This window comes from Marmota marmota, unplaced genomic scaffold (genome assembly GCF_001458135.2).
Source record: "Marmota marmota marmota unplaced genomic scaffold, marMar, whole genome shotgun sequence".
NCBI lineage: Eukaryota > Metazoa > Chordata > Mammalia > Rodentia > Sciuridae > Marmota > Marmota marmota.
The window spans coordinates 362,078-381,925 of NW_025999872.1; the positions used below are offsets into that span (position 1 = coordinate 362,078).

General features: G+C 38.1%; 1 protein-coding gene and 1 non-coding gene across 11 annotated transcripts in view; both read right to left on the reverse strand.

Moving 5' to 3' along the window:
- The window catches only part of Cdk12 (cyclin dependent kinase 12), an 86,792-nt gene that overhangs the window by 17,621 nt on the left and 49,323 nt on the right, over nucleotides 1–19,848 (reverse strand). For 5 of the 10 annotated variants that reach the window (XM_048785230.1, XM_048785216.1, XM_048785221.1 and 2 more), the window contains exons 9-14: nucleotides 19,365–19,442; nucleotides 16,537–16,653; nucleotides 15,960–16,091; nucleotides 13,791–14,002; nucleotides 12,031–12,483; nucleotides 7,078–7,495 (exon numbers count right to left, since the gene is read on the reverse strand). In XM_048785230.1, the coding sequence (XP_048641187.1) occupies nucleotides 7,078–7,495; nucleotides 12,031–12,483; nucleotides 13,791–14,002; nucleotides 15,960–16,091; nucleotides 16,537–16,653; nucleotides 19,365–19,442 (1,410 nt within the window). Of the gene's footprint in view, nucleotides 1–6,321; nucleotides 7,496–9,798; nucleotides 10,287–12,030; nucleotides 12,484–13,790; nucleotides 14,003–15,959; nucleotides 16,092–16,536; nucleotides 16,654–19,364; nucleotides 19,443–19,848 lie in introns of those variants that run through there. The other 5 variants (XM_015506643.2, XM_015506642.2, XM_015506644.2 and 2 more) reach the window with 4 other exon arrangements.
- LOC125611305 lies at nucleotides 15,385–15,486 on the reverse strand. Its single transcript, XR_007341456.1, has one exon. It is a non-coding gene; the product is annotated as a U6 spliceosomal RNA (small nuclear RNA).

The following is a 19,848-nucleotide window of genomic DNA, read 5'->3' on the forward strand; positions in this document are numbered from 1 at the left end:
AGTTCCTGAATTAATCAGAGAGACCAGGCTCCTAAACTTTCTAAAAGCTTTAAAACTTATCCTGTTTTTCTCCAGGCAGGAAAGCATTTAAAATTGCATTAGCATGGTACAGTTAGTTTTTTTGTCCACAAGGTGATCCTTACATCAAGGGTGTTGCTCATCAAGTATAGTTGAAATTCTAAGACATAGGAGGGAGAGACAACCCCATCAGATAGCCCCCTCAGGTAGAGAAAAGACACCCTCCAAGATCCAGGCTTTGTTCTTCACTTAGCTTGCATCACTACATTGTAATCTTTTTAAAGGCTTCTTCATGCTGCCCTCCCTCAAGGAGGCATAAAATAGCCCTTATTCCTTTGGAACTATCAACACTCTCTTTAGTTTACAACTATGCCAGAGCAAGACATCAAAAATCTACTTCTAGATCCTAGGGAACCTATATCTAAATGAACTTATTTTATGGCTATATCTTCTCATGCTTCTCTAGAGAAGCATGCTGTAAAGCTAAGGACTGTATGATGAGAAGCCTTCACCAATAATTATCCTTCTAGAGGGTATTAAGGACTAACATCACATTAGCCTCTTTATTGCAAACTTGGACGACTAATTTTTGAAATAAGCGATATGAGAGCCATCCAGTGGTCAAAACATTTTGGCATCTAAGTGATTAATCACCGGGGGCGGGGGGGAGGACAACCCTGCAAGCCTTATCTACGTTTTCTTGGATACCAGAACTCTTTTTTGACCAAGCTTTACTTCCCACAGACACCATCTGCAACTGAACTTAGAAATGTTACAAGCAGAAGCAACAATTTCAGGATAAGGGAGAAGAGGATGAAGAAGTGAAGGTTCAAAGAGGGGAAGCAGGAAAACTGAAAGGACTCTCTGGCTTCCATGACCAGAAAAACAATCTCCTTTGCCCGACATAACATGAATTAAAAGTTCCTTTCATAGCTCTTGGCAATAAGAACATATGGTTATTTTGCTTTTGTACCTCCTACCCCATAAGTTGAGGATCTGAATAGACCTTTGTCTTCTGAATCACCTCTAAAGGCATTTCAAAATGATGAAACAAGTGCAGCGGCAAACTCCTATAATCCTGGGTACTCAGGAGGCTGAGATAGGAAGATAGCCCGTTTGAGGCCAGCCGGGACAACTTAGCAAGAACTTGTCTCAAAAAAAAAAAAAAAAAGAAAAAGAAAAAAGGAGAGCTGAGCATGTAGCTCAGTGGTAGAGCACCTGAGTTCAATCCCCAGTATCATCAAAAAGCCAAAAGGCAAAACCAAAACTGAGACAACTATAATTAAATACCCAGCTGGGTTAAGTAATCAATACCTATGGTAGCTGTTCATCACTCTAGTTGGATGGTGAGTAGAAAGAAAACAAGAAGAAAAAAAAAAAAAGAAGTGGGTGAATAGGTGAGAAATAGCCACCTACAGTGAGAAGTGGTAGAGTACCCCAATGACTCCTTCAGGTGTCATACTCCCGTAGTCTTCCAACCCTGGCTGAAGTAATCTCCGATTTAAGAGTGTTCACAAGGCAGTTGAAACACTAGAGGGATTCCTACAGATGAGAAATGCCATACACAGGATAATGAAATCTTCCAAAGTGTCCAGGAATGCTCACCTTGCCTCTCAGAAAAACAGAACACTTGGCAGTCCCTCTCCCTTGGAATGGTAGAGTATTTCCTCATTGAAGAATTCCCCATTCCATTCCACTCAGCCCTTGAAAATGATTATGCTGTGAAGTCACTCAAAAGCTAAAAAAGAGCCAAGTTATAGAGTAATCTTTAATAATAAAAACAAAAATTCCAGTTTAGCATCACTGTTAACTTCTTTGAGGCCCTGGCCTTATCATACTAAGGATGCTTGTCTGGGAGAATTGTGCCTAAGAAACTGAGATACTGAAAAGCATGGTTTCCTAATCAGAAATGACTTTGAGTATGATAAAGAAAATGTCCAGGATAGTTAGGATCAATTTTTAGGCACAGATTTGAAAAGAGAGCCACTGCTATAAAGTGGGAACAATACGAGTTCACATCCCTAGTCACGAACCTGTAACTTTATATATATATGACATAAAACTGGGCTGGGGCTGTAGCTCAGTGGCAGAGCGCTTGCCTAGCATGTGTGAGGGTTGATCCTTAACACCACATAAACAAATAAAATAAAGACATTCTGTCCATCTACAACTACAAAGAAAAAAAAAAACATGTAAAACTAATTCTTTTTCTCTGGAGACTAAACAGAACACCTAATTCCAGAAACAGGAACAATCTGAGCTCTCCAATCTCCTGGGTAAAGAGGACATGACTTAGTCCAAAGGCAAGGCAACACCAAAAACTGAAGATTCAAAAACAGGCTGGCGACCCATATCATCGGCTATTTTTAATTTCAACTTGCTCCTAACTCCCCTTGTTCTAGGGTGTTCCTTGACCTTGTACAACTTGCTCACCCCACTTACAACTTCCAGATACTCATCCTCCCTAATCCTTTCTCTTGATGAATTCTATCTGCTGGCTACCTACTTGTCATAACTAGCAGGATTGTAGCACAGGAGAAAATTTATCCTCAGTCTTCTAAACCATTAAAGGGAAAGGAAAATAATTCTCTCTTCAGGTGGAGATAGGAAAAATTTTACAAATAGAATTGCTTTTTGGTATTGGGGATTGAACCCAGGGACACTTAACCACTGAGCCACATCCCATCCCTTCTTTTGAGACAGGGTCTTGCTAAGTTGCTTAGGGTCTAAGTTGCTCAGGATGGCCTCACTTGAGATCCTCCTGCCTCAGCCTCCCGAGTTGCTGGGATTACAGGCATGAGCCACTTGGTTTTTGAAATAATAGGGACTTTAACCTTTAAACAACATTGATTCACTTTCTGGATTGGCAGGCATTGGGAAATCTCTGGGTATACTAATGCCCATGCTGACCCTGCTCTATAACATTGTGGGAACTGGGTTGGGGTGGGATGGTGGAGAGCCTGGTTTAAGAGATTATTCTTTGGATCTAAACAGCTTCTTACCAACTTCCCTCGATGACTATTGAGCTCAAACCCACTTACCTCTCCTGTCAGGAGGAGTCAGGGTACATGAAGCTCAACTCTTTTGATGGCTGGGTGCCACCAATATTTGTGTAACTGTTTAGTTCTATTTTTTTTTATAAGTCAGGCCTTATGGATTTCCGTATTTATTTTTTTTATTCTCTAGTTTCTAGTCTAGTGTTTTCAAGCACCTCTTCAAAAACTCTGAGAAAGTTTTTTGGTAGCTTATGAAATCAATAGTGTTTTTGAGACAGAGAACCTCTAAGATAAAGTGGAGGTAAAATGTCTTTTATACACAATTAGATATGCTCAGAAGGTACAGAAATTAGAAGTAAATGCAATGGAGCAAAAGTGGTATAGTAACAGGAAATATTTAATTTTCCAATCTCCACTTTCCATTTTTATAAACTGAAAGAAAAAAATTTAATATATTACAAAATATCTGTACATAGACAAGGTACACCCGATGGGGGGCAAAAACAAGAGAGAGGAATACAGTGTCAGGAACCTATAAATCAGGGAGAATGAGGTGGCAACTGACACTTTACTGATGCAGCATTCTCTCTCAAAACCTGCTGGTAACCATTTAGCACTGTAACTATATATGCATATTATATATACACACACACATACAAGTGGTTGGGTGATGTCTATGGCATAAGCTAACAGAAGTCCTACTTACAAATTTGTGCTAACTGCCCTGGCTTTAAACATTTAGATCTGATGATGTTTTCAAATCCTTATGTTTCCTATGGACAGTTGAAGAAAAAACTAAAGCAACTGGGTCAAGCAAATTTGTTTTCAAAATCATGGTCATACCAGTTTTGCCTCTCATTCACGAACAGAATCAGATTTCTCATCTGTTCAAAATAATGTATTTAATAGACTTAATATCTTCCACGGTACAATAGTTAAGACAAAACCAAAACCACTTTTGAATGGAATTAATCGGATTTGTAACTTTCCAATAGTCAAGTTGAAATTCAGCCAAACCTTTACTTCCATCATGTTTATAGATAACATAAGCTGAAAAATTACGAAATACCTTTTCTTCCTTCACACAGATTTCCAGGATATTTAAGTGAGATCTTTTCCCCCTCTGCTTTCAGAAATAGTCAAAACTTCCCAAACTTTTTTTTTTCCCCCATTTTAAAGGTCAGACTCCCAAAATGGGGGTGGGGGTGAGATGGGACCATACATACACATACATTCACACACATACACCCACCCCCTTCCCTAGCAGGGATGGGGGAATGGAAGCTTAAGTACATTATTCAGAATATTTGGCATAATTAAAAATAAGGAGTGGGAGAGGGGAGGGAAAAACATTATTGGTGACTGCTGATAACCAAAATACAATGAAAAATATACTTTTATTCATATTCAATGGGAAAACAATTCTGTTTTCACTGAACAGATACTTTAAAAAGTATCCCAGGCTCAGCTTCTTTAATCAAAAACAGGGGAGGGGTGACCAATACCTCAAATTCAAATATTCTAAAATACAAATGCCCATGTCTGAAGACTAAGAAGTCAACAGACAGAAGGTTTAGATGAATTTTTAATGCAATTTACTGATAGTATATCAGTGTGCCTAGCAAATCTAATTTGACACACTGGTATAAACGCCACTAAACCAAAAAGGCTAGAAGGTTCTCTTATTAATCAATGTTTGGCCCTGAGGGCAAGGCCAGACCAAAAACCAGAGAATAATAAACAAATACACACACCAACATCTATCTTTTCAGTAACAGGAGGAAATAATCTTCATGTAAGTATCTGAAGAGGGTTCTTTTTTCATTTCTTTAAAGTTTTTTAAATTAATGCACCTTTCTGTCATAAGTAGATTTTATTTTTTAATATAAGAACTTGGCATTGAAACATGAAACTTCACTTGAGCTTTAAACTATTCTCCAAGATTCGAAAGAATGTTTGCCTTTTCTTTGTAAAAAGGGACTAACCTATATTTCACGAAGGTCTAAGTCTGTGCAGATAAATTATATGACATGTATCTGTTTTTAAAACACTCCATATGCTGGTACTCTTAGAAATGGAAGCCAGAATGAGATGCCTCCCAAGTTATCCAACCCTGAGAGTTTTTTTCTTCCATTTCCTGTTTATATGATAAGGCAAAATTATTGCCAGGAAGTTACATTTTAACCTTTTTACCAAAACCAAAACCAAAATCAAATCTCTCTGGAAGAAAATCCCTAAATAATTGGAAGGATATACATGCTGGGATGTGTACATGTCAATACTGTTTTTTCTTTCTTTTTTTTTTTCACGATATGTTGTTTTTAAATTATTTTTTAAAAAAGGTATCAGGTGTTGACGTATCTTCAAAAAAATACCACCCTAAACTAGGTTACATTTCCATGTATTTTCAGGGCTTTTTCCCCTTTTTGACAATATCACAATGCTCTGTTTGAAACTTTTTTTTTCTTTTTTGACATAAAAATATATGTGTAAACAATAAACTAACTGCTCTCATTAGCCCTCTAGGTATATGGAGGCATCATCTTTATAACCACAGCTCAGAGCAATGTCCTAGGCTATCCACATTTACAAATCAATTTCCCCATCAGAACATGTTTTTAAAAAACAAAACAAAACAAAACAAAACATTTTGGAATTGAAGAGTTACAGAGAACAATGTAGGAGTTTGAATTTCCTTTCCTTTATTAAAAAAAAAAAAAAAATTCCAGGTTCTTGGGCATCTCAACGATGTTTTTTCCAAACAAATGCCTCAAAAACAGAGGAGGATGGAGAAGGTAGAGAAGGAGGGGCCAGAGAGGGAGAGGTAGAGACAAGAGATGGAGGGAAAGAAACTGGGCAAGTTTACCTACTTGCCCCCAAATGCCACTTTCTACAACCTGCTTTATGTGCAGGGAAAGGGGCATATCTTTTGTCAAAGTGTAATAAACTTTAAGGATGAGTAATTTACTTGGAAAAAAGATACGGTCAAGATGCTCAATTGTTGGGGCTGGGGATGTGGCTCAAGCGGTAGTGCGCTCGCCTGGCACGCGTGCGGCCTGGGTTCGATCCTCAGCACCACATACAAACAAAGATGTTGTGTCCGCCGAGAACTAACTAACTAAATAAATAAATATTTAAAAAAAAAAAAAAAAAGATGCTCAATTGTGGGGGAGAGGGGTGTTCACTTAAAAGCAAAAATAGTGAGATGTGGAGAGGAAGGAAACATTTATTTAAATCAGCCAGACCACTGTTTTCCTTCTAGCAAAAGCCTAAGAACAGTTCAAATTTTGTGAACACTATTCTCTTTAAAGGGGAAAAAAATCTAAATTAAAATTCAAAAGAAAGAAACCATTAAAAAAAAAAAAAATCCAACCAACCAAAAATCCCAAAACTTTAAAAACCAAAGAGAGCCTCTCCTGAGCCATCTCAAAACAAACTGTTCTCTCTTCTGCTCAAGAAATGCAGGCAATAAACTAATATAACCTTGACTTTTCAATTTAATGACCCTCTCCATATTCTCTACTGTATCTCCTAGGCAGAGTTGAAGTACATGTTCTGGCTATAACCCATCCAGGGGGAACTGATGCCCACATCATTATTTGTAATTCGCCTGCTAATAGCAAGTGAGCAAGGAATACAACGGACAGCTTTGCAGTAGCCAAATGCAGATGATTACCTCACTCTGGCAAGTGATTTCATTAAAGGTTCAGAGGACTGGATGAAAAGATGGATAGGGAAGGAAACTTTCAGAACACCGAAGTTTCTGGGTTAGTAAGGAACTCCTCTCCCTCTTCCCCCTCTTGGTGGGACTCTTGTAGGTCCCCGATAGAGTTTTCCATAAGTAGAAGACTGAGTTGGGGCCCCCCAGTGAAGGCTTGCTCCTGAGCTGCTGGCCCCAGTGGTTCCTGGCCCCAGCTCCCCATAGTTTTGTAATTTGGTCTCTGCATGTACCACAGAGTTGCTGCTTCCCTCAGCCTTCAGGAATGGTTGCCCGACCACCGAGTGTAATGCTATGGGAACCCTGGCAAAACGGAGGTCCTGGTCCCCTGGGAACTGCACTGACCCTGTGCCCTGGTAACTGCTGGACTCCCCAAGGTGGCTCACAGAGCCTGAGAAGGTCCTGTTCTTCACCAGGGTCTGGACCAAGGATTCTGTCAAGGCTAGACCAGAGTTGCGTTCATCAGTGTCAGTGGCACTGAAACCTGTTTCAGGCCCATCAGTGTTTCCGTAAGTCCTGTTTGGATGGGGTCGGGTGGAGTACTCCATTGGTCTCAAGGCCTGGTGCTCATGTGGCAGGTGGCCAGGAGGCTCTGCTTCAGGCTGGGATAAAAGTTGCAGCAAGGCGGCTGTCACGGCGGGGTTCAACTCCTGGGGGGCGCTGGAAAGATCGCCTTCAACCAGAGGGGGTGGAGGTGGCGGCGGTGGAGGTCCAGGGGGTTCAGGGGGCCTCTTCTCTGGTGGAAGAATGTGAGGAGGACATGCTGTGGAAGGGTTACTTCTTTTAAACACCATCTTAAAAATCACATGTGATTATAAACACAAACACACACTCAAGCACACACTGACACACACTGCCCAACATAAACAAATATCAATACAAGTAACCAGATATATAAAGAATAAAATTTTGGGATCAGGGAATTGCAATTTATAAATAAAATCAAGTGATTAAAAGTAAAATAGATGCATTTTGGCCTAAACAGTTGGTATAAAAAGATCATGTTTCGAATGATTGTCCTGATTTTTGTCTGAGATTTCCTCCATTTCCTTCCTTAAAGAACTGTTCTAATATGTAGACTGTTGGCAGCCTCCCCATCCCTTTTTGTTGTTAGAGCAAAACATTATTGAAAATAAACCAGTAAGAAAGATTAGAGGGAACAATATACATGCTGTGGTCACATTTCTAGGACAAAATCTTGCTGTACAACAGAGACCTTGCATGGATTTGGCTAATACATTTATAAAACATTTGATGATATAAGGTTAACCTGAAATAGAACTTAAAAAATATACAGGAGAAAAGAAATAACGTGAAACTTCTCATTATCATCATGTGTAAAAATACACTTGCTTCTTCAAACTTTAGTTACCTCTCCTCAAACTCATATCCTCAAGAAAGGGATACTAATCACCACACTGCCATTCAGTTTACTATGTTACAGTTATTATGAAGACTAAAGTACTCTATCATAATTTTCTATTTTGTTTTCCTACCTTCAAGATTTTTTCCATGCTATGAAAAAAATCACTACAGCGGTGTCATGCAGAATGGGTTGCTAATAAACACCTGTTTATCCCGGAGACAGTCAAGAACTTAGTATTGATACTAATTGATACTACACTCCATCTTTAGAAAGGTCTTTGTATTTCCTAAATCATTTCCCCAGACTTTATTTTTTCTACTGGTGTTTAAATTTGCCTAAGAAAGGCAATCATTTGTCTGATAATGAACTCCTGCCAAGGAGTTTTTTACCAGAGGAGACTGGTAAAAAATCATGTGAGTTTGAGGACATACAAAACCCTAATAAGAAGTATAGTCAGAACAGTGCCTTTGGAAAATTGGAAGTCACTCTGCTGAAGAAAAGGTTTAATGTTTTGAATATCTTCCAATGACCAATTTTTCTTTTTTCCCATGATAGCATGTTTTAAAATATCCATAAAATAATTCATTCATTATCTAAACTAGTGATATAAAGTCATTAGTCAAAAACTGTTTTTAGTTATAAGCAGATATTTTCATATTTACCTTGATTATATTTTGTAAATACAATCAGGAAACAAGTCTGCATTCCATAAGCATGCAGATGAATGCACTCTGAAAAAACTACAAAAATTTTAAGGTTGTGCAGTATTAGGATGAAGTCAGATGCTATATGTAACATACAAGCAGGATGACCAATTGTCCCAGTTTTCCTGGGAATGAGGGGGTTTCCAATTGATTGTTAAAAATGAGGACAGAACAGGGATGAGTTGTTCACCTTATATGCAGCACCCACAGTGTTACTTGTTGACTGGCTGGTTGACTAGGTGGCAGGGGAAAATGAATCTGAGGAAAGTATTAGCCATGGGAAATCCACAAATTGGAAAGCAGATATCCTGAAAAAAGGTGGGCTAAAGGTAGTATAAGCATCCATGGTTTTAGAGCCTTTTGATGTCAACACTACATCTCTCTCCACATAAGAATATCAACAACACTTTTTTTTTTTTGGTGGGGTGGGCAGGGGGGAGTACTGGGAATTGAACCCAGGGGCACTCTGCCTCTGAGCTACATCCCTAGACATTTTTATTTTTCTAAGTTGTTGAAGCTGACCTTGAATTTGCAATCCTCCTGCCATGGCCTATTGAGTCACTTGCTGGAATTAAGTTGTGTGCCACCATGCCAGGCAGAACCCTTTTTAAAAGTATTTTGAGACTCTACATGGACTGTAATACTGCTTTTTGTTATTGTTGTTATTTTTAAAATTTTTTTGTAGTTGAAGATAGACAGCATGCCTTTATTTTATTTGCTTACTTTTTGTTTGTGGTGCTAAGGATCAAAACCCAGTGCCTCACACATGCTAGGCAAGTGCTCTGCCACTGAGTCACAACCCCAGCCCCCTCCCCCGCCCCCGAACGCTTTTTTTTTTTTTTAATACTAAGAGCAAGCAACTTTAAAAATGCATAATTGGAAAAGTGGACAAATTTAAATTATATTTTTTCCCTATTTTTTTTGTAGTTGTAGATGGACAGAATGCCTTTATTTTACTTGTATATGATGCGAAGGATCGAATTCGGTGCCTTGCACATGCTAGGCAAGTGCTCTGCCACTGAGCCCCAGCCCTAGCCCTAAACTTATATTCTTTCAGCTATTCCATTTTTCATATTTAAACTTTGCCTTTTATATATAGTCTAATTGCTTCTCAATAGAACTAATTTGGAGGCTCAAATTCTTTCACATAAATAAAATGAAAATTCTATTTCAAAGTAACAAAGCACATGGATTATGAAGAACTATTTAATAAAATTCATAAAGGAATTAAAAATAAAGTACAAATTACAAATCATATTGTTCTTAAAGTGTTAATGTTGCCAATCCCTAAGAGTTCCATACTAATGGAGGGAGGTTTAAAATAAATATAAACTTCTTGACTCATTAAATTAAAACCATCACCTTTTCCCAACAAATAGATAATAAACAGTAACCAAACTGATAGGTGTCAACTTCTCTGGTTTATACAGTCTGCCCTCTGGTGGAAGTGCTAATGAACAGTGAAATGGCCAAATAAGAGGCATCTGGAGAAATAAGAACAGGGAAGACATGGTAGAGACAAACTGAATAATCAAGGGGTGACTACAATAATTATTTGTGGCATTTTTTCTACTCTATGAGATGTAAATCCAACAATTTCTGACCATAGGCCAGGTCTTAATTTTAGTTCAATTTCATCATGTGGTTGATACTTTGTTGGCTCAATTCTGGGTAAATTTCTTTCAATCATTACATTAATTTGACCTACTTTTTCAGGTCTTTTGATTTGAGCTGAATTTTAGGGGAGGTGTGGTGGGGAATTCAGAACCTGAGAGATGAGCAAAGAAGCCTGATTTTTTTTTTTTTTTTTTTTGGTACAGAGATTGGACCCAGGGGCACTTAACCACTGAGTCTTATCCCCAGCCCTTTTTATCTTTTATTTAGAGTCTCACTGAATTGCTTAGGGCCTCACTAAATTGCTGAGGCTGGCTTTGAACTTGTGATCCTCCTGCCTCAGCCTCCTGAGCCGCTGTATTACAGGCATGTACCACCATGCTTGGCCCTAAGAAACCTGCTTAGTTCTAGATAGCTTTGTCCAGTTACTCCATGTCTTGGAGTCTCTTACAATTGGAATAAAAAATAAAACAAAAACAAAACAAATATTTGGAATCATGACACAGTGGAAAAATGAATAAAGAAGTATGAGTACATGAGTTCTAGTTTTTGCCTCTCCCAATAATGAGCAGAGGAACCATAGGCGGATTTATTTAAACTCCCTGGAATGCAGTTTTCCTATCCGTAAAGTAAGGGATTAATTTTATTATCTTCCAGTTTTAAAAATCTTTACATATGAAAAATAGTTTATATTTTTGATCTCATTCCAGTGAAAATAAAGCATATACTTTCTGCACAATCCCATATGAAATGTGAATGCAGGACCCTAAAGTTGAAGGTTAGTATATCTCTTCAGCCCTGGTGCCTCTTCTTATTCCCCAAATCATGGGGTCTTCATGGACAGTGAAAATTTCCAAAAAGTTGAAAACACTTTCAGAAGTAAGATTTTGCAAATAGACTGTAAATCAGAATTGATTAGAGAATTTAAACTTCTTTTCCCTCTAAAAAATTGCATATTGTGGTCATCAAAGTGTAACATTCCCTTTTTCACCCCACCCCCTCCCCTGTAATGCTCACTTCCTGATCTGGGGTCCATTCCATCGTCTCTTTCAGGAACACAGATTTAAAGGAACATTTTTATATGCTATTTTTTGGGTAAAGGAAATGTATGGCATTAAATAACAATCTATTTAGAATTATTCCCAACTTATTCTTCAGGAAATTAAAATGATATTTTATTAGGGTTTTCTTGTCTGTATCTTCCAGGTAAGACTTGTATCCAGCATCCACTCCACTAGAAGTAAAGAAGTACAAACTGATAATGGTTTGTTTGGAAGTTAGACTTTCCAGGAAAAGTTGGCCATCATACACACAGTGGTTCAAGATCCATCACTAGCTATGGTTGTGGTTTTCTTGGGAAGAACATGGGGGACTTTACTTACCTACATCCTAGGAAGTAGAAAAACAATATCTGCAAGGTGCTTTGAGAAACTTTGAAACTTAAATAAAAGAAGCTGGATAAGAAATACATCATTTGGTGCTATGTTCTCCTGTAGACTAGGTTACAGAAAAACTGAAACTGATGCCTTTGATGTGAAAAAGAAAATGTTAAAGAGATTTTTAAGAGGATCAACAGCACCTGAACTCAATGAGATTCATGACCGGTCTGTTTACCTGCTGCCTCCTCCTGTGGCATTGTGGGAGTTCTTCGGGGCCCCTGTGGCCCACTATTCTTGTCACTGTTGTTTTCCTCCAGGTTGCCTGCTGGCTCCTGGGTTTTCATCAGCTGACTCAAGAGAACTGCCAACATATTCTGCATGTCAGCTGGTGTGCTTGAAGCTTCAGGGGTTGTCTGTTCTGTTGAAGGCAGGACTATAGAAGTAGGGGGTGCCTCTTTCAAAGACTCCTCTGGGGCTATGGACTCTGAGTCTTGCTGCTGGGAAGTGGCTTCTGTCAGGGCACTGATAGACTGGTTCAGGGCTTCCAGCTGCTGTTGCATCTCTGGGTTGGAGTGGATGTTAAGCAGCTGTGCCATCTGAGGGATGCTCAGGTCAGTTTGGCTCTGTAGCAGGTTCAATAACACTGCCAATTCACTTTGATTCAGCTGCTGTGTGATGTCACCAAGGCCTGTGGGGAGAGAGTAGAGCCAGTGTAAGAGAAGACAAGGATCAATTTAAGGCAGACAAGGGCCCTCTGCCTTCTTCAATTGGCAAAGTGAACTATAATATTCAAGAAATAAAGTTTCATTTTGAAGTCTCATTTTTCATGCCTTGAACTGTCATGATATAATTTGTCATTCTTATACTTTGGCTTAAATAAACAAGGATTAACTAAAACATATCTGTATTATGCGTAAAAGTTATTTCATTTTTTAAAAATATTTATTTTTTAGGTGTAGATGGACACAACACAACGCCTTTATTTTTATGTGGTGCTGAGGATCGAACCCGGGTCCCGCCTGCACTAGGCGACCGCTCTACCGCTGAGCCACAATCCCAGACCCCTGATTTCATTTTAAGGGCTAGGGATGTGGCTCAATTGTAGAGCACTTGCCTAATACATGTGAGGCTTTGGGTTCAATCCCCAATACCAAAAACAAAAAAACAAACCAAACACACACACACACACACACACACACAATATCTCCCATATGTATTCTTTTTTCATCTGTTATTTCCCCTTTTTTGGCTGATACTAGAGAATTGATCTCAGGGCCTCATGCTTGCTAGGCAAGTGTTCTAACAAAGAGCTACTACATTCCCAGGCCACTTACCTATATTCTTTTCAAGATCAGTGATTTTCAACCTTTACTATATATAAGAATTACTAGGACAAATTTTTATTTTGTCAACTATTTGAGAGTATCTACTTTTAAAGCTTCCTAGATGATTCTAATGTGTAGCCAATTTGGGGTGGACAAGGGAGGGAAAGTCAATCATATACGGTTCAGAAAAATTGATGGTACTACAGGAAAACTATTTTGTTATGATAGTTCATTTTAACAGCTTTAGATATATTTAGAATGAATAACTGTCTACAGAACTAAATACATTTAGCAACTGTGATTTAATATAATTAGATTCTAAGATCTTATCAAATCTAATATAGATAGGGCTCTAAATCAACATGTGTTATAAAGTCATGGATGAAACTTAAATTTTGCTTACTTAATTCACTGATTTTTATCACACATCTAAGATATAGTATTCCTTATTTCAAGAAAGGAAAATGGTGTATTATAGACTTTCTGAACCACATGTACAAAATATGGCTTATATTCTTTCCAAAAATGAGAACATCAACCTCTGTCCTATTGCCTCACTGGACAAAAACTAAAAGACACAGACACACATGCTCCATACTCCTCGCATATGACCTTCAAAATCTGCCAAATGTGCTTAATAAAAGCACAAAGATCCCATTCCAGCACTGACCTATTGCATCCCCAGCCCCAGGCTCCACCTTGCTAGGAGCAGGCTGAGGTGGTGCTGGGCTACTGTTCTTCACAGGCTCAGCACTTGTCCCTGAGGTAGTTTCTTTCCGAGAGGCTTTGGATGGAGGTGGCTCTTCTACCACAACACCACTTTGTCGTTGCCGTCGCCGTTTCTTACTCCACAATTCATGGCAATCCTGCCAGTGAGGGAGGCTGGAAAAAGACAAAGCAAAGGGGAATGCAGTAGTGAGCAAATAGAGGAATAAAGATTGAACTGGGAAAGCATGGGAAGTGGGAAGAACAAGGAAACATGAAAATTAGTGATAGTAGCAACATATAAAGAACCATGGCATATGACAATCTGGGGAAATAAAAGTCCAAAAGCCCAAAAGATTTTATATAGTGGGAAATAAGGATCTTGCTAATACTAGGGATACACCTGATATATAAATTTTCATGTTCTAGTCAAATATTGCTCTTCCTTGATATAACAGGTCAAGTTTCAGCTGGGAATAAAAGGACAGAGATTACTGGCTTGCTAATACTTACAAGTCTAAGAAAGGTGGTGATTTAAATCTTGGAACCATATAAATACATGACGATTAAATTATTCTGTGTAAAATGAATTTGTTATTTGGTCTGTGAGAACCAACGACTGGTTCCTTCCTCTTCCTGTTCACTAAATTTCCATAACTACATATTTTTCATATGTAGCGTTTAATACTATGTATTAATTGATGTTATTTCCAGACTTCCCATACTCAAAAATGCAAACATTACAAGTATATTAAATCATCTTACTACAAAATCCCTATAATAGGAGTTCCCAAATTTCAGTAAGCAGCTTAGGAATTTCAAGTCACATTCAGTGTACTGAAATTCTAGTCCCACAGATGAATCTGGACATTTCTTTAGAACAATCGGATTTATATACTACCTACTCATGTACTGAAATCTTACCCACTTCAGTGAGACATTCTTTGCCAGGCATGGTATGCACACCTGTAATCCCAGCTGCTTGGGAGGCTAAGACAGGAGGATTGTGAGTTCAACACCAGCCTCAGCAAAAAGCGAGGCACTAAACAATTCAGTGTAGACCCTGTCTCTAAATAAAATAGAAAAAAAGGTCTGGGGATGTGGCTCAGTGGTCAAGTGCCCCTGAGTTCAATTGCCAGTGGGTGGGGGGTAAAAAAAAAAAAATCTGATACAAAAGCTATAATACTGTTAGTGATAAATCAGAGATAAAAGATTTCTTCTGTCTGTAATACCAGGGCCTCGCACATACAACAGAAGTACTCTACCCCTGAGCTATATCCCCAAGCCTAATAATAATATTTTTTTATGTGCCAGAATGTGGGGGATGAGTGCAAAATCCCTGGAAATCCTACAAAATATAGGAAGTTCATAGGATTATGATGAAAGAGAGATCCAAAGACATTATTTTTTTTAAGTCACTATTCAGTGACCTAACAGTGATGCAAACTATTTGAAATTAGGACTATTCTTACAAATATGAGAAATACATGGTCCCCACAGATACAGGTGATTCCAGAAGATAAAATGGTAAAGAACAAAACTAAAATAAATACTTTTAAAAAAATACAGAATGCTTCATGAATTTGGATGTCATCTTTGTGCAGGGGCCATGCTAATCTGTTTCATTCCAATTTTAGTATATGTGCTGCCAAAGCAAGCACTAGAAATACTTTCAAAGAGGTTGTGTAGGGCAATATGCTAAGAATCTAGAGACAAAAAGATTCTTGAGAGTCAAATCTAGAGCACATATTATAACTAAACCTTTTTTGTTTGTTTTGGCTTTTAGTACTAGGAATTGAACCCTGTGCACTTTACCACTGAGTGACATCTCCAATCCTTTTTATTTTGAGACAGGGTCTTGCTAAGTTCCTTGAATTTATGATCCTTCTGCTTTAGCCTCCCAAGAAGCTGGGATTACTGGCGTGTGATACCATGCCCAGCTCTATTCACTGTTTAAAATAGCAAAACTATCTTCCTTATTAACCATATTAACTTCCTTATTAACTCAAGGAAATCTCTACATGTGAAACTTAGCCATTTGCAGTTCTTTTTAAAAAAAACCTATTATCTTGAGTTTCTCATCTCCTGAGGGTTAGGGGAGGCGTAGGGTCACTGCATAGCCACCAGTACTTACTCCGGAGGAGCCATTTTGCTGAGCTCAACATCTTTAAGGAAGTCACTCTGTAGGGTCTGTTCGGCTGTGCAACGCTTGCTAGGATCTAGTGTCAGCATGTGGTCCAATAAATCAAGTGCTGCTGAAGGAATGCTATGGAAAGAAAAAAAGAAAAGGTTAAGTTTGCAATGATCCCATTGTTCTCAAATTTTTTGTTAAAAGGTCTCTGAATTTCCAGCTTCATGTTAAACTGAGGAAAGGGAGCTAGAAGTTGGCTAATGCAAGCAAATGGATTTGCTCTCACACAGGATTTAAGAAATGCTACAATCCAGGTAAAAAACACATGACAATAATGTCTTTCTCTCATTTCCTTAAAGATCAAAAGAACTATGAAGAAATTTATATAATTATTCAAAACAAAATGGTCTTCTATAGTCAAATTAGAAAAGTATGAGGGCTATGATAAAACTAGCATACTGTTTAAAAATAAAATGTTTTGTCAGAGTAAACTGAGACAATGATAACTCCCGTAGCCAGGAAAAGGCAGTCTTAACACAAGCCAAACCTAAACTGAGATGCACATTTTTGCCAAACTCACAAAGAAAATTCTTCTCGCAAACGCCTTCTATATTGCTTCTTCGGTTTCATAGTGTTGAAGTAGGGTAGTTTGATAACATCAGGCCATACAGCTGGACAAGGGCTACCACAGAGACGGCTGAAAATGAAACAAAAAGAAAGTGCAAAGAAATAAGTCAACATCAGGTATTCTTGAGTTCTACAAGCAGAAATTATTACCTTCTGAAGTTTGGAAATTTTGCTTATCATATAGGGTATGCAGAAAGGTAAAATATGACCTTGCTGCTTTAAGGATAGAAAGAACTGATTATAACACAATAAGAGAAAATAATGGCATAATAATCCAAAATAATCCACACATTTGGTTTAAAAAAAAAAAAAAAAATTCCAGTACTGGGAATTGAACACAAGGGTGCTTTACCACTGAACCACATCTCCAATTCCAATTCTCTCTCTCTCTTTTTTTTTCAGTGATGGTACTAGGAATTGAACCCAGGGCCTAAGGGCCTAGGCATGCCAGGCAAGCACAACTACCTCTGAGACACATTCCCAGCTGTTCCTTTTTTCATTTTATATTTTAAGACAAGGACTTGCTAAATTGCTGAGGCTGGCCTTAAACATGAAATCCTTCTGCCTCAGCCTCCCAAGTCACTGAAATCACAGGTGTGACACTGTACCCAGCATAAAACATGTTTTTAATCCCCGACACAATTTTCATTACCAATTTTGTTCTATTCGGTTAATATTAAGTTCATATACTACAAAAGAGTTAGTCTTATATTGTCCCTACAGAGAAAAGAACAGAGCATACAAGTGGAAATTTTGATAGGTAATTGGGAGTTTATTATGTAATAATGAGTTATATATTACCTTTAAAATGTCTAGTGTAATTTAAAATTTGCCTGCTGAATTCCTCCTTTCAATTTTATTGGGGGAGGAGAGGCCCAAATTTCATTCTAACTCCAGGACTTCCCTAAATTTTCTATTATAGGTTCAATTTTCAAACTATCTGTTTATATGCCATAAACATTACTAAACGGAGGTTTTTGAAGGCAGGGACCTGATTTATCTGAGTCTTAAAGTTTAACAGAAAAGCAATCAACTGAATAACAGGCTTTTCTGGGCTGGGATTGTGGTTCAGCGGTAGAGAGCCCACCTAGCACGGGAGGGAGCCGGGTTCAATCCTTAGCACCATATAAAAAATAAAGGCGGGCTGGGGATGTGGCTCAAGCGGTGGCATGCTCGCCTGGCATGCATGCGGCCCGGGGTTCGATCCTCAGCACCACATACAAACAAAGATGTTGTGTCCGCCGAAAACTAAAAAAATAAATATTGAAAATTTCTCTCTCTCTCTCTCTCTCTTTAAAAAAAAAAATAAATAAATAAAAAAAATAATAAAAAAAAATAAAGGCATTGTGTTGTGTCCATCTACACCAAAAAAATAAATTAATTAATTTAAAAAAAAAAGAGTAACATGCTTTTCTTTTTTTCATACTAGGTATTGAACCCAAGGCCTTGCACATGGTTAGCACATGCTCTATCACTGAATCACCCCCCAGCCCCATAAATTTAATTTAATTTTTTATTTTTTTTTTAAAGAGAGAGAGAATTTTTTTAATATTTATTTTTTAGTTTTCGGCGGACACAACATCTTTGTTTGTATATGGTGCTGAGGATCGAACCCGGGCCGCACGCATGCCAGGCGAGCGCACTACTGCTTGAGCCACATCCCTAGCCCAAACTTAACTTTAATTTAACCTAAGAATCAAACAAACAAACATCCTGAAAACAGCATGCTTTTCTTTTTTCTTTTTTGGTTTGAGATGAAGTCTCACTATGTTGCCTGGAATGGCCCTGAACTCCTAGGATCAAGAGATCCTCCCATCTCAACCTCTTGAAAGATTGGGGCTATAGGTGCCCGTGTTAAAGCAAAATATACAAAATAAGCTGGAACTAGTGGTGCACACCTGTAATCCTTTCAACTTTGGAGGTTGAGGTAGGAGGATCACAAGTTTGGGACCAGCCTTAGTAACTCGGTGAGGTTCTTTAGTGAGAACTTGACTCAAAATAAAAAATAATTAAAAAGGGTTGGAGATGTAGCACAGTGGTAACGCACCTTTAGGTTCAATATCCAGTACCCTCCCAATCAAAAAAAGAAAGAAAAGAAAAATTATGCAAGTTAAGACTTTAAAAAATTAAATGGAGGGGCTGGGGATGTGGCTCAAGCGGTAGCGCGCTCGCCTGGCATGCGTGCGGCCCGGGTTCGATCCTCAGCACCACATACAAACAAAGATGTTGTGTCTGCCGAAAACTAAACAATAAACATTAAAAAAAATTCTCTCTCTCTCTCTCCCCCTCCCTCTCCTCTCTCTCTTTAAAAAAAAAAAAAATTTAAATGGAGGGTTCTAGGGATGTAGCTCAGTAGCAGAGTGCATGCGAAGCATGCACTAAGCATGCACAAAGCCCTAGGTTCAATACCCAGCACCGTAAAACAAAATATAGTTTCAATATATATTTTCTACAATGAAATATAGTTTATTTTTTTAAATATATATATATATTTTAGTTGTAGATAGACACAATACCTTTATTTTATTTATTTTTATGTGGTGCCAGGAATCAAACCCAGTGCATTACACATGCTAGGCAAGCACTCTACCACTGAACTACAACCCCGGCGCAAAATATAGCTTCTTTTCATACTCAGCCTAGAACAAAATATAAAGTAAATCTAACTGAGCAAAGAGAAAACTTGTACAATCATTTAGTAGAATGACTGGAAAGTGTTAGAAATTAGAGGATTAGATTACCTATCACACCCGGTACATAATAGCACATGCACAGCTGTACCTGATCAGTTCTAGCTGAGCCAGTTCCAGATTGGCTTGAAATATAGGCTTCTTTGTGAACAGCTCCCCAAGGATGCACCTAGAAAGAGTAAAACTGAGAGGTCAGGAGAGAAATCCCTGGAGCCTATTTAAAGTTGTCTCAATAAACTTTTATAGTATCAGGCTACATCCAATATACTGTGTTGTAAATTAGCCTAGAACTTCAGTGTTTGTTTCCTAAAAAAAATAAATAAATAAATTCTTGCCATAATTTGCCAGCACATCAAACTTCCACTTGTAAAGGACAGCTCTAAGCACAGAAGAGTCTTTATTCCTACTATGGCACTGTAAATTATGACAATAACTAAAGATAATTTTACAAGGATGCTCAGCAGTTTCTAAAAGGGAAGTTAGTTTGTGTCATTAATCTGCTCTGTAGAATATATACTATACTACAGCCCTCTTGGCACTGAATTTGCAAAAAAAAAAAAAAAAAAAAAAAAAAA